The sequence below is a fragment of the Oryza glaberrima genome, chromosome 11, assembly GCF_000147395.1.
Source record: "Oryza glaberrima chromosome 11, OglaRS2, whole genome shotgun sequence".
Classification (NCBI taxonomy): Eukaryota; Viridiplantae; Streptophyta; class Magnoliopsida; order Poales; family Poaceae; genus Oryza; species Oryza glaberrima.
This window is the reverse complement of record NC_068336.1, coordinates 7,831,267-7,846,922: the sequence shown is the minus strand read 5'-3', so window position 1 is coordinate 7,846,922 and position 15,656 is coordinate 7,831,267. Positions and strand designations below refer to the sequence as shown.

At 45.1% G+C, this 15,656-nt stretch overlaps 1 protein-coding gene across 1 annotated transcript; it reads left to right on the top strand.

The window, feature by feature from the left end:
• Positions 1-9,940: 9,940 nt before the first annotated feature.
• Positions 9,941-11,966, top strand: LOC127755099 (2-alkenal reductase (NADP(+)-dependent)-like). The gene is made up of 3 exons (XM_052280736.1): positions 9,941-10,258; positions 10,847-11,024; positions 11,152-11,966. The coding sequence occupies exons 1-3, from the start codon at positions 9,989-9,991 to the stop codon at positions 11,781-11,783; spliced, it is 1,080 nt and encodes a 359-aa protein (XP_052136696.1). The 5' UTR covers positions 9,941-9,988; the 3' UTR covers positions 11,784-11,966.
• Positions 11,967-15,656: the final 3,690 nt, after the last annotated feature.

The following is a 15,656-nucleotide window of genomic DNA, read 5'->3' as shown; positions in this document are numbered from 1 at the left end:
CACGGCCGCTCCGGCCGAATCTGGCAGGGAAGGAGGGTACTAGGGGAGGGGAGCATCGCCATCGTCGCTCCCCTTCTCTAACCAAATCTCGCCTCAACTACTAACACCACTTGAATTAAAAGATCAGAGGGTTGCAAATAGGACATAGAAGCTAGAAGCTAGGACCTAGATCATAAACAATCACAAGCTACCGCATGCATAGATTGGCCAAATAAAATTAATTACTCAAATAAATATGTTAAAAAGGGTGAGGAGGCAAACAATTTTAGCGCGAATTTTATATCCAGTAATCCTACTTCTCTGTTTGAGTAGCCCCAAAAGGATAGGTCTGTTCCATCCATTTTCCTCGCTATAGCAACGCCTTATTGCTCTGTGGGTTCAATCTTAATTCCTTCCCCTACGGAGGTGAAATCGAAGCATTCACAAACTTATGGTGAGAGCTGTCTGTCTTGAATTATCTAGGAGGTTCTATTCGACCTGGGAGTTATAGCATTAGCCCCCTATATCCAGGACGACACTATCTCTATCCATAGTATCAATTTTTGGTGACTCTACAAAAGTGTCCCAATGTAACATTAACTACTTTTTTGAAAATAATGATGCAAACCTTTACACCATGGTACTAATATTTTGAAGGAAAATAAGTGTTACCTATAAAGAAATCGATAGGAGCAATTCCATTAATAAATGAAAGAAATGTAACTAAAGACATGAAGGATGGTTGAGATTAAACTCAAAAGAGATCCAATGACTAATGTTTTCTAGGTGATGTCTCAAACTCTCAGTAGAAATTAATCTTTATACATACTTCCATTTTACACCATGGTGTATCAAACTAAGTTTTACATGACATTGCCGCGTCAAGATGCATCATCAAACTAGTAGAAATTTCCATAAATTCCACAAAACCTGAATGAAAGTACTTCATGAAAAATGGTCTAAATTCTTCCCAAGATTTTCCTTCCAATCGTGCAACATGAAACTAGTTGTTTTCATATACCCAATGTAAATTGAAATCTATTAACTTATTAAAGGAATAGAAAAAGGAGCCTCCACGTTTGCTCTCATGGCCAAAAAATTCCCACATTAATCGGAGAAAAAGAAAAGCAGAGTCCATATAGAAATACAATTTAGAAATAGTTAAAATTTGGAATTAAAAATAAGGAATATTGGAAGAGGAGACTAGTGTCCATATAGAAATACAATTTATAAATAACTGACATTCGGAATTAAAAAATAAAGAATATTAGAAGAAGAGTATAGAGTCCATATAGAAATACAATTAAGAAATAATAGAAATTCAGAATTAAAAATAAGGAATATTAGAACTTAAAAATACAATTAAGAAATGATAGAAATTCGGAATTAAAAATAAGGAATATTAGAGATAGAGTATAGAGTTCGTATAAAAATACAATTAAGAAATAATAGAAATTCAGAATTAAAAATAAGGAATATTAGAAGTAGAGTATAGAGTCCATATAGGAATTTAAAACTAACTAAAATTTAGAAAAAAAACATAATAAAATTAAAGTAGGGTTTAGAGTCCGTATATAAATATAATTTACAAATATTTAAAATTAGGAATTTAAACAAAACATGGGAAGAAGAGTATAAAGTCAATATAGCAATACAATTTAGAAGTAACTGAAATTCGAAATTAAAAATTAAAGAATATTGAAAGATGAGTTTAGAGTCCACATAGAAATACAATTAGAAATTGTTAGAGGTATACCACGAAGTGCCTTCCGCCGGGCCTGCCGAAACCGAAAACTTGGGCGACAGGCTCGGATCAGAGGCAAGCGACGAAGGTCAAAGAGGAATGACCCAAGGGCGAAAGACTACAGCTCAGGAGTACACGTGCTTCGCCGGACAAGGACCCCGTCAGGAGGCCACACAGGCGGAGTCGGTGAGACGAAAGCCTCAGCCCGAAGGCATAAGTTTCGCCAAGGCACCAAACCCCACCGTGAGGAAGCCCAGCGGGCCGTTGCGCCCTCGCAGGGGGATTCTCCAGATTAATGGGCCAAGCCATCTAGCCAATTGGGGCCCATACATGTAAAAGACGTTGTGTACCTCTAATAATGTCCCTATCATAAGAGTAACCATATAAATTCCCCTGTAAAGCCTAAACCCTAGGGGAGAGAACCTGTAATAGGATTATAAATAGCCCCTCTAGGCCATGTAATGGGTGGATCTGAAAAAATTTCTACCAAGTAACACAATTGTCCTTTTTCCCAACCACTGTTGAGAGAACCACGCCTCTCGGCGTGGCGCGGTTGTCTATTCAACAACAGAAATAATGAAAATTTTAGAATTAAAAATAAATTATATTCGAAGAAGAGACTAGAGTATATATAGAAATACAATTTATAGATAACGAAAATTTGGAATTAAAAAATATTGAAAGACGAGTCTAGAGTCCATATAGGAATATAATTTACAAATAACTAAAAGCTGATATTAAAAATAATAAATAACTAACACGTATATAAAATACAATACGAATATTATACATTTGTAGTTTCGTAAAGTTAGTACAAAATTTAAAATTATGTTGTCATTTTAATATATTTCAATAATACATTAAGAAAACATATATGCTATTATATGAGAGAAAATATAATGATTTTGTACTAAACTAAGTGCAAGGTCACATGACGTAAAGTCTAATTTACTTTTTTCCATATCCCACGAAGCTTTGTAGCCAAATGACTCGATCGATTTGTATTGTAGCCAAATGAATCAATTCCTATTAGTATCATTCGGTTTGTAAATATAAAAATAAATTCTTCTTTCCTACACGTTATAGAGAGAACATAGGAAATGTTTCATTGACTCAAAACTCGTAGAAAATTCCTAAAGATTGAAGTGTTCATACATTTTTATTCCTCCATTTTTTTCTATTCGTATTGTTTAAAATTTCTTCAAACCGAAAAATCCCTTAGTCTTAGTTTGAACCAGCTGTTTGGCCTGTATTTTTGATGGTACGCGAAATAACTTGTTAATGTTTGACTAACGAGGGTAAAATGTATATTGCTAAAGTTTTACACCGTTGTGTGTGTTGACTCACAGTAACTTGCTAATTAATTAGCATTAATTATACACAACCTTCATTCTTTCGAAACAGCTTTATTGCGCCCGTGGTTCCACCATGTTGCATGTGCTAGAGTATATATGGTAGTTGTAGGAATATTATTACGATAGGATTGATTTGATTAGAGTCCTTCCTTATCTCCATCTCTAGTACCTTCCTTATCTCTCTACCCGTGTAATCTCTATATATACTGGCCTACGAGGTTCAATACAAAGTATCCACGTTACACAGTATTCCTCTCTTTCTATAGTATTCAACATGGTATCAGAGCGGGCGAGTTAGCGCTGCCGCTCACCGCTTCCGCTACCCTTGCCCCCGAGACCAGCAATATCGCTCCCGGGTGTGGCCACCCGTTCCCTTTTTCTTTTCTTTCGTCGTTGTGCTTGCCACGAGAGAGATCGATCTCGGTCTCCTCCGACATGCCACTTCTTGCCGTCGTTATGAGATTATCGATCTCGATCTTCTTGGACGACATGTCTTCGTCGTTGCATTGTCATCGTCGTTCTTCATCGAGTCTTCGTCAAGCAGCAAGCAGCACACCGTCTTCCACCTTTGGCACCACTAACGGACCACGTCCTCAGATTGGATCTAAGGGACGTGTTGCTAGCTGCCCCCTCCATCTCCCGCCTCGTCGTCACGGGACTGCGCCGCCACTGTCAACGTCACCTTCAGCCGGCCACCACCACCTTGACTCCTCTGCCGGCCACGCTGACCCCTGCTTCTCCTCGGACACCATCGCACTGCGGGTCACCCTGTCCCCGGAGACCTCATCACCGCCGGTTGCCTGACCGCCACCACCGCCCAACTGCTTCCGCTTCAATGACGACGACATCACCTCTACAGCCGGGGACCGCCGTCGCCCGAGCGATCCGTCTACGCCGCCGCCGGGGGGACGACCGCGTCGAGGGCCAAGGCCGGTGTCGCTGGATTCCCTCCGCCGCATTGCTCCCGACGACGCCCCCGATTCCACCGGTCTAGGCCGCCGGCCACCGGGTCCCCTAGGATGGCGCCCCCGACTCCACCACGCCATTTCGATGTGGGCCTGCTCCATGGCCTCCATGGTTGGTCGCCACCTTCCTCGCCGACCTCCGGACCCTTCGTTGGCCGCCTGACGGCCTGGCGCTCCCCACTGGCACCACTGTCACACCCTGAAGTTCTCCTCCCAAGCCTAAATTGAATTTATAATTCACCCAAAGAAAATATCGGTGTAAAAGCAAGAGTAAACCATAATAAATCAATGCAAATAATAATCGGATTTGGCATGTGGAATTTTTCTTGAGTTCTACATGTCGAAATATGCTAACAAGACTTTTAGTGGAATTTTCTGAGCTCTACAAATAATTTTAACCAATTAAAAATGAGCACAAGCATTATTTAATCCCTGGAAATTCCTTTTTCCTTTTCTTTTTCCTTTTTCTCCCCCTTTTTCCCAAATGGGCCGCCGGCCTATTTCCTCCCCCTCCCCGCGCTCTTGCTGGGCCGGCCGAAGGCCACGGCCCAGCCGCTCGCCCGAGCTCCCCCTCTCCCCCTCGGACGCTGACAGGCGGGGCCCGCCTGTCAGGCCCATCCCCAACCTCCAGCCGCCGCCACCACGCCCTGCAACCGCCGCTGCGCCCACGCTCCCGCCTCCTCCGGGCCACGTCGGCCACGCCCGCGCGTGCGCCCGAGTCTCCCGCGCCCACTCCCTCTCTCTCTCGCCCGCGCCCGCGCTCGAGACGGCCGGGATTCGATTTTCGAATCCCACCTCTCTCTCCTTTCCCACTCCCCCACGTCGGCCGGCGATTCCCCGCCTCTCTCGGCCACGTCCGGACCCCTCCTCCCCTATTTAAGCACCACCGCCATCCCCTCTCTCTTTTTCCCCATCTCGCCGAGTCCTCTCGTGCTCTCTATCGCCCTAGCGCCGTTGCCCTCCTCTCCGCCGCCGCCGCCGCCGCCGCCGCCGCCGCCGCTGCTCCGGTCGCCGCTAGCCGCCGCTAGACGCCGTGCCGAGCCGCGCCGTAGACGCCGTCGCGTTCGCCGTCGTGCGGGCCGTCCCGTCCACCCCTCCTCCACCGGAATCCGCCGCCGGAATTCACTCCTCGCCGTGCACCGGTGAGCACCGCCATGGCCGCCGTCTTCGACCGGCGCCCTCGCCTTCTCGCACATTCCTCTCTCCCTCTAACCCCTCTCCTTTTGTTCGTTACGGGGTTCCGGAACTCGTCTCGCTGTCGTCATCGCCCTCCGTCGTTCGCCGTCGTCGATCGTCGTCGGTGATTCTCCCTCTCTCCCGCGCCGCTTAGCTGCCGCGCCGCCGCCTAGCCGCTTAGCCGCCGCTATCGCCGCCCGCGTTGCCGCGACGCCGTTGCCCTCCGCCGCCGGCCGGTCGCCGCCTCACGTCGCCGCTGCGTGCGCGCCGCACCGCCGCGCGCCATGGCCGCCGGGCCAGTTTGAGCCGTGCCCGCGCGCGCCGGCCGCGAGTCGCATCCGACGTCCGATCTACCGGGCGGTAGATCGGAGCCATCGGTTCGGCTGCCCGCGTGGCCGCCGCGTGTGCGCCGCGTTGGCGCCACGTGTGGCCGCTCCTCCCCGGTCCGTGGACCCAGTCCACTGTGGACCGCCCTCCCCGAGTCACTGACATGTGGGGCCCGCATGTCGGCGCCGCCCTCTCTCTCCCCGGGATCTTAATTATTGCACAATAATTCAATTAAGGATTTTTCTGTTTATAGTAAAAACACAGTGAATCTTCTAAAATTCATATCTAATTCATTCGAGCTCCGTTTAAGCCCATTCAAGTCTCAGTAAATCAAGAAAAATGTGTAGAATCCATTAAATATGGTTTTGTTCTCTGTTTCAGTAGTCTTATAGCCTGTTTGTATTGTTTGCTTTGTATGTCGCTTAGATTCCGGCTCTCCCGACGCTCCAGTGTACTTCGAAATAGTCATCGAGGTTCCTCCAGCAGCAGCAGCAGAGCAAGGCAAGTCATGCTTGTCACTTGAACATGTTGATCCTATATTGCAAATGTTCTATTGTTTTTCTTCAAATATTGCATTGTTTTACAATAATACCATGGGTTGTTTACCTACTGTTATAGCCATACTATTTTTATACCTTGCTTCTTTGTTAGCTTGGGATATAACATGACTAGGTATTGGACTAGGGATTGCTTAGCCATGCTTAGTTCAACTAGCACACAATGGGAGAAATCATATTAATGTATAGACTGTAGGTTCTAATATTAATGTTGGATTAGTGCCACCGTCCTAGTGTTGCTTAATTAAAATAAATCTTATGGTGGGCTGTGGGTGCATGGTTTTGTTGGTCGCGCCCATGGCAGTTAAGGACCGGTTCGCGGGATGCCCTGGAAGAACTTATCGTACTTACCACAAGTCAGCGTGGGCAACGGCTGGGCTTGTAGTATAGCTTTCCTCTAGCTGACGCATCCAGGCAAGGGTGGGCGTGATGGAGTTTGGATGGGTCCTGCGACGGCCTATGCGGCTTCCGGATTCACCTAGGCATGAGAGGGGACTGCCCGCTGCCTTGCGAGGAGTGGGGGTGAAACCTGAGGTGTGGTGTGCTTGGTTAGAGGGGGTTATGCGAAGGGTCCTGTCACGGCCTCTTTCCGGTATGTCGTGGTGGCATGTTGGCACACGGAAACGTGTCATGGGGCTGTGTCTTGTGGGTATAGTTGTACACCTCTGATCAGAGTAAAACTATTTGAATAGCCGTGCCCGTGGTTATGGGCGGTCGACCAGATTCACCGTGATTAGTCTCACCCCTAGTTAGCTTCTGGAACTGGTTAGTTCAGGTGGTGGTTTGGGCCTGTTGCAACGTGGTGTAACGTTGGACAGTGATTGGTTAATATGGATTAATTACTACAACTGTTTTACTGCTTTCAACTACTGCTTTTAAATGCTAGCTTTATGCAAATGAACCTCTAGCCTCCTTTGGTTATACCCTGCATCATACCTTCTTTTCCGGTATGTCTTGCTTAGTACGTGGGTAGTACTCAGTCTTGCTCTCTTTTCCCCACACCAAAGTTGAAGTCCTTCTCAGTTGAAGATGTCTCGATGAGGTTGGTTTCGTTGCGGCCGTCAAGGATGCCTGTGGAATGGAGTCGCCCGCTACAGGAGTCAAGTCTTCAGGCTTAGCTCGCTTTTATCTTTTCCGCTGCATTTGTAATCTTTTATATTTTTGTAAGACGTGGATCTGTATGTCAACAATTGTCGTTTGTGTACCCTGGCTGATCCTGGACAGGGGTTTAATACATATTCAGCTTAGAAATTCTGGTTCGTGAATTTCTGGGCGTGACAACCACCTAGTTCACCACCTCTCTCCTGGTGCCCCTGACTCCTCCGCCCCAACCTCCATCACTACCGGCCTCCCGCTGTTGCCGATGTGCTACGCCAAGCCGTGTGCCCTACTCATCGGCCGGGTTACCAGCTCCCTTGCTTCCGCCAGCCTCAAAACTCCCCCCCCCCCTCCTCTCTCTGTTTAGTGTTCAGACATGGAGTAGGTAGCGGGAGGATAAGGCTGATGTGGGGTCGGCTGACATTGGGTTTTGACAGGTCGTGGACTTGGTCTATGGACCATTGAGCACTGTGGATTACTGGGCTGGTTACTGTGCTGCTGCTAGCTTGCTGTACCTTTTGTTTTTTCTCTCGTTCATACAGTGGGTTTGCCTCTCTCAGCGCCTCATCGACATCTGCACGTCTCCGACATCTACATAGACTTTGCTTCGACTTCATCCTTCTGCCTCGCATATCTTCGACTTGATCACCCGTTCAAGTGCTCGGCTATAATGACTTCCGCAAATGATCATCATCGAGTACGTGTCTACGCCATGAGGCTCCGGGTTGCCGCTGCGTCACCCCCTCGGGCTTCAGTGCCACCGCTTGTGGTCCACCTCTATTAGTTGTTGCAGTGCTGAGAGGCACCCTCCTCAGCATGACTTCATCACCGGTGGACTTCTCGCCGCTGCATCGACATGGAGCTACAACTGTGTCATCCCTTTGGACCACAGCGTCACCGCTCTCGTCGTCTCCATTGCCGCCCGCACATCGACATCCTCTTCATCTGCACTGGTGATCTTCAGCTGCTAGGTTCTTCTTTGTCTACTTCGAGCATCACCGCCGCGTCTCCACGCTGCCATCATCACCGCTCTAGGGCGGTGGTCCAGCTACCTCTACATGGCTACCGACATCGCCGTCCAAGCCGTTGGTCCCACTACTTCATCTTCATCTCCGTCTAGAATGCCTCATTGGCAGCGTCGTCGTATCTTCCTCGACTACAATTCGCTCTTCTCCGATAAGTGCATGTTGCTCAATCAATTCTCTCTCTTCACTGCTCTCGCGCCACGATCATCTCGGAGGCCTTCTCTGCTAGTCTCCTCTGATATTGCCGACGATTCATGGTGGTCTCCTACCTCGCCCGTGCGGTATTGACAACATCATTGCGCGTGTTTGTCCTCCGGGTTTGGCAAACCCGGCGGAACGTCTCGTCCTCCACGGTTCGGCAACATCGACTCTTCGGTGTCATCTTCCTTAACGACCACCGCATTCTCGTCACCGTCATCATCTTTAGTTCGTCCTCGCTCACGACCACTCTATGGTGCCCCATGCACGCCGTGCGGCTCGGCTACCTCGACATCAGCTTTCCGATTTCGGCTACATCGACCATGGCTACTCTACGCACGGCTTCATCGACCACGGCTCCCTCACAACCTTCGTTTTGGCTACGTCGACTATGGCACAAAGGGCTATGATATGTATTGAGTACTCTCGTCGGTTTTTTCTCTAGTCTAAGCGTTCACACTGCTCACGCTCGGACCGTGGGGAGATATTAGAGTATATATGGTAGTTCTAGAAATAATAGGATATAATTGATTTGATTAGAGTCTTTCCTTATCTCTAGTACCTTTCTAATCTTTACCCGTGCAATCTCTATATACCAGCCTACGAGGCTCAATACAAATATCCATGTTACGCAGTATTCCTCTCTTTCTATACTATTCAACAGCATGATCCATCTCTTTCATCCTGTACATCAGCTTCACTAGATTAATTGGCACATCATCTGACTTCTTGAATTGATTGCGCAATTGAGTTATGTAACCAAAGTGTATACTTTGAAAATTTTGACACGGTTAAGGTACGTAGCCGGTGACGTTAGGTTGGATAGATTTTTCTAGAGCTAGCTCTGACCGGTCTCTGCAGATATAGGGCCCACACACAAATAAATAAACTTTGAATTGAAAGAAATGTGTCAATAACGGACAAAACTTCTACGAGATAAATAGGTAAAGGACGATGCAATATATATGTAAAAACATATCGTAAGTATGAGGCTTTTTCTACTATGGCCCTTTTTTTTTGTGTGTGCGGTGCTTTATATACAGTTCAAATTATTGAAGCAACATTTACTGTCATGGATTATGTCAACAGAGATGTCAGTACATAATATAAGCTTTAATGAAATACTCTCTCCGGTCACAAATAATAAGTGTCACTTTAGAATCAGTGTAGTCAACAAGAGTTAACTTTGACTATCTTTGTTTTGAATACATCACTTGTGTATTGGCATAGCCAAACTTTTAAAAACAATAACTTTCATAATATAATATTAGTTTACACACAATTCGTTTTGGATTTATACAAATGAATTAAGTGATCAAATTAAGTTATCTCCTGATGACTTTGCAAAGTTTAAAACAACACTTATTTATGATTGATTGGAGGGATCAATTAATTACTCATTCTCCATTCTTACCGATCGAGCGTCATGAGTGACAGAGGTTTGGTCATTCAAACTGTAAACCTCATCTATTTAAACCCAATCGTGAGTGCTAAGCTTGCACTCCCCCAGCTTGAACTTAGAGGTGGGTTGCTTAGCCAGGTTTTACAAGAATCTAAACCAGCAATGGATGGAGGAGGCGTCGATGGCTATGGGATGAAGATGGTGAGGAACAGGAAGGTGGTGCTAAGGAGGTACGTGACGGCTGGGTACCCTATAGTAGATGATATGGAGGTGGTATCCTCCACCGTGATGCCACGCGTGCCTCTTGGAACGATGGCACCAGCGGTGATGGTGAAGAACATCTACCTTTCGTGCGACCCGTGGATGCGCGGTCGCATGACTAAGCACGACGATGCTACCGCGGAGATAGCCGAAGACTTCGTGTTAGGAGAGGTACATAGATAAGTACTTGTTCTTGTCAAAAATTAATAAATTCTCCTATATATATGACACCTTTATAAAACTTTTGAAATCTTTTTTTGGTACATAAAAGATAAAAAATTGTAAGCATAGATTTGTATCGTAAAATATTTTTATAATCCTATAAGCTTATCTGGATAAAACTTATGATCCAAACCACACATGAAAAATACAAAGAAGTCAAAAAGTTATATACAATGATGGTAGTGAGCCTTGGGTTCACGGTTTTGGAAACCACCAAAATTTCATAATTTTCGTGAATTTCAGACTTTTGTTACATGAAATTATTTGAAATTTTAACAAACTCCTACTTAATTCAAATATATTTTCAGAAAATATCACATAAATTTGGAAAACCCTAAAATTTCGGTCGAGATGGTTATTGCTTGCTAGGGGGTTAGAAATTACTGAAATTTCAATCCCTGGGTGAAACTCGCCTTTTTAAAAAAGAGGGGGGGGGGGGGTACAGTGTCTTCTACATGAAGACTTTGCACTGACTTTGTTATATTATTTTGAGAGAAAAATTGGGCTGACTTGTGCTGGTGATGGTGGGATTGACAGGCCATGGTTAATTTCGGTGTGAGCAAGGTGGTCGACTCGACGCACCCGGTGTTCGCTGCTGGCGACCTCGTGTGGGGACTGTGTGGTTGGGAGGAGTACAGCCTCATCACCCAACCGGAGACACTGCACAAGATCAACCATCCTGATCTACCACTCTCCTACTACACCGGTGTTCTCGGTGAGTCAATTCTTGTGCATGGACGGACACATCAGTTCTCGGTAGACAAGAAGATCGGTTTGGTTACATCTTTTCTCTTTTCTTTGTACTAATTTCAGATGATATGTGATGTTAATTGACCATGTAGGTGTGACTGGTCTAACAGCATATGCCGCATTCTTTGAGGTCGGCAAGCCCAAGAAAGGAGAGACCGTCTTTGTGTCGGCGGCATCTGGTGCTGTCGGCCAGATTGTTGGGCAGCTTGCAAAGATTGCCGGCTGCTATGTGGTTGGAAGCGCTGGCTCCGACGAGAAGGTCACCCTTCTCAAGACCAAGTTTGGCTTTCACGATGCATTCAACTACAAGAAAGAGGGCAACGATCTTACCGGTGCTCTCCGGCGGTGCTTCCCAGATGGAATCGACATCTACTTTGACAATGTCGGCGGTGCGACACTGGATGCGGCGCTGGTCAACATGCGGCGTGGTGGTCGAGTGGTGGTGTGTGGGATGATTTCACAGTACAACCTGCAGGAGCCCGAGGGGGTGCACAACGTGATACAGATCCTATCCAAGACCATCCGGGTGGAGGGATTTGCCGTATTCAACCACTTCGGCTTATACCCGATGTTTGAGGATGAGATGGCTAGGTACCTAAAGGAAGGTAAGGTGACCGTCTTGCAGGATGTTGTCAAGGGCATCGAGAAGGCATCGGAGGCTCTCATTGGCATGTTTTCTGGGAGGAATGTGGGCAAGTTGTTGGTTGCTGTTGCAGATGAATGACTCTAGATAATTAATAATAGGCAGTTATAGTACTGTTATAGAATAAGATGCAGGACAATATTTCCAATTCAGTTCATATATAGCAAATGTTGTAAACCCACTTTATACTCATAATCTTATATATATCACAGTGCAAATTTCAGGTTCTAGTTTAAATTCCATTATAACACTCATATTTGAATATCAAGGACCAGCGACGTTACGTGCGGCTCCTTCCGGCCCCCTCCTCCACCTCTGGTGTCCTCGACGAACATGAGGCAGAAGGGAGGGAGGGGTGTCTCTTGTCCGTTTGCAATATATTTTTAGCGTTTTAATAAAGTGTTTAGAAATCAATATAATAAGTCAGGTTAGGTTTTCTTTCCACGGTGTTTATGAATTCAGGTTTGTTTAGAGCCTTTTGCATTTTCTATCTCTTTGTTGGTGGCTACTTCATTCGCGAGGTCTCCAACAAAGGCCTATAAAGTCTTGTCTACCAAGTTGCCGATCAAATCAGCATCGCTGGATTTGGTGTCCAGGTGACCAACTCTGTTGGTGGCATCGGTTGCCTACTCTGTTAGAGGGACGGAGATGGTGATCTATACTTGTTCATATGCTTTTATGTGTGCCGGAGTTCATCAGCATTGTGGCTGTGCTCGTCTGTTTGCATTTCTTACGACATTCCAAGATGTGGAGTCTTTTTTTTTTACCGAATTTTATGCTGGGTAAACCAAACTGATCTATTCTCAATCTTTTATTTAATATAATCACCCCTAGTGGCGTATCTAGGATTTATGGTCTGGGTGATCTGACTTAGAGAAAAAAATTCTATACACTGCAAATGTGATGACGCTAATATGTACAATACAAGTATAGAGGATAAAATAAACCCAAAAATGCACAATTCACAAGAGTTCAAACTGAAAAATTGAAAAAGGAGCACAAGGAGAAGACCTAAATACCTACCACTGCTGGCCACAGCCCTGCTCGTCGCCGTTGCCAGCCGACGCACCGCATCGTCAGCGCTGCCACGCAGGTCGCTGCATGCCCCACGCCGGCCGCGGGCTGCCGGTGTTGTTGCGGTGCTGAGCACCTGAGGCCAGAGATAGAGAAAGAGAGGCGGAGTTGCGGACTCGCAGTCGCTGCACACACCAATCGTGCAAGGTAGGTAGCCGGGAGAGTAGAGTGGAGAGCCGGAGAACGGGAGAAGCCAGAAGCAATCAAGCGAAGTTGACAATGAGTATTCACACCGTTCTTGTGGCGGAAAAGAATTGATGCTAGACATTGTGCCGCGTTAAGTTTGATTGTTTCGGCTGTGTGTTTCTTACTCCCTCTATCCCAAAACAAGTTAACCTAGCTGTTGGTATCTTTTTTTGGTAAGAAGACAATCACGATCGAGGCACCTAAACGCCTTGCGGTGATATGGAGTCGCCAACCACCCCAACCTAGCAAAAAGCTAGACTAAGATGGGTTTTGATAAATTAAACCGGCTAGCGAAGCCAATTTAGATAGAATGATGGATAACTACCCGTCTCGTGTGCAAACGAAAGGTTTACGGGACAAACCCACAAAGGATTTCGCCCTGTCGCAGCGAAGGCGGACAATTTACGGTGCAAATCGACAAAGATGGATGAACTAAACTAGAAACATGTGAAAAGTAGATGCAATATTTAAAAAAGCGATTCAATAGCTTGTATGTAGATTGTGTGTTGTATATTACAATTGAACCGGCCTTGTCCCTTATATAGGTGTTGGTCTTTCCTCCTACAGGTCCTCCTCCACGTCCAACTCGGAGTAGAAACCAAAGGAAACCCGAAACATACATTTTCGAGCAAGGAAATCCAAGACCCGATGAAAACAGACTCGGGCTCGGACTCTGCCAGTCTGACCAGCCACATGTCGTCGGTCAAACCGGCCACATGCCGCCGGTCAGACCGGCCCTTAAGCTGCGGTCTAACCGGCCCATACTTGGCGGTCAGACCGGCCCTGTGGGGGAAATCGATGACTTTCCCAAATCTTGACAAATTTCCTTATTTTGAACCTAGGTGCCAAATTTAGGTGTAAACACTAGCTAGTACGGGATGTGGCATATCTTAGCACTATAAGTATGAACAATACCTATCAAGATTTATAGTACTGGGATATGTTAAATCTCGTACCAACTTAACTTATATTTTGTAATGGAGGAAGTACTTTCCTTTTCTCTTTATTTTTTTTTTACAAAATCTATACCTTGATGGGCCTTGGGCGGGGATTTTTTTGGTTGTCCGGGGACCTACAGATCCGCCTATGATCACCTCTAGTTTCGCCAAAAAAAAGAAGAATATGAATATTCGTGGGTGGACTTATTCCCCCCGGCCCAACAAAAAAAAAAGAAGAAAAGGTCCAAGCCTAGGAATTGCGCCACAATTATAATTCAATTACACCGTAACTACACTATGACTATATTATAACTTTTATATAACATATTCAATCAAGATGCCATCCACCTGTTCTTCAAATGTAAACATGTGAAGCTAGCATGGCAAACTCTGAACCTTCAATCACTTGGAGGAAATCTTGCGCTACAGTCAAAAGGAAAAAGGAGTCATGGAGACCATTTGTGAAATACGAGAAACAGAGAAGACGAAGGTGATGCTGCTTTTGTGGCACGATGGAATGAAAGAAATCGAGTCAGAGATGGTGAAGGAGGTCCCCCAGCCGAGTTAGCATACATAGTTGCGGCACAAGCGGATGAATGGGTGGCGTTGTCGACAAAAGACAATAATGAATAGGGTTACAGGGGCAACAAATTAACGACAACGACGTGGAAGAAGCCCGGGGCAGATGTCCTGAAGGTTAATTAACTCTGATGGAGCTTTTGATGAGGTTGGGGGTTTGTCATCAGAAATCACCAGGGAGAGGTGGTGACGGCAGGGGCAGGTAAACTTTAGCATATGATGGATGCTTTCCAAACTGAAGTATTGGCAAGAATGAAGGAGACTAAATCTGCAAGTGAAATGGGAAACAAAAGTGATAGTTGAGACACGCTCAATTCTTTTGAAGATAATTAACGGTGGAAGGCTCATCCTTCAATCTCTTGCCAATGGGTGTCATATATGAACTCCAAAGGGAGATTAGAAGCGGGTTTTTTTTTTTCTGATTTTTCAATTGTATATTGTCCCGGGGACAATGTCCCCATTCTTGAAATTGTGTGGCGCATGCTCGGGCGGCATTAGGATGTAAGTGCTCTCAGCAAGCCAATCTCTCCTGGGATGGCATGTCGGAAGGCATAGAGCCTGGTGACAAGCGATTTAGCTGACTCTATAAGTTAATGGAAAGTTTTTTTTTTCCAAAAAGTATATTAAAAAATTGCATGTCAGTAATTATGATCATACTATAGTTACCATGCAATTACATTATAATTACTTTAAAACTATAATTATATTAAATTCAAAAGTTCTTTTACCTAAAAAACTTAGTACTACAGTTTTTTAGGAATTCCCAATTTTAAATTAAATTCTTTCGATACGATAGATATATATATAGTAATATAACAAATGACACCGTTTTTTCTATTTTGGTTTACTATCTGATATATATATATATATAGTAGTTTGATAAAGAAAATAAATAATTTACTAGCTTTCCTACAGGGGAGCGTATCCTAAACACAGAGGCTCTCGCGTGTACACACCGTGTACACCAACTAAAAATTATCACAAAAAATTCTAGGAAAATTCATACATGTACTTTTAATAGTATTATATCTACGTGCAAAGTCGCACCTTCAAATTCATTCTACATAGAGAATAACAAAAAAGATAAAATTCTGACAACATTGTAACCTTAAAACTGTCAGATTTTTTGTTTTTTTTTGTTACGGCTAAAATATAATGAATTTGACGTTAAGATTTT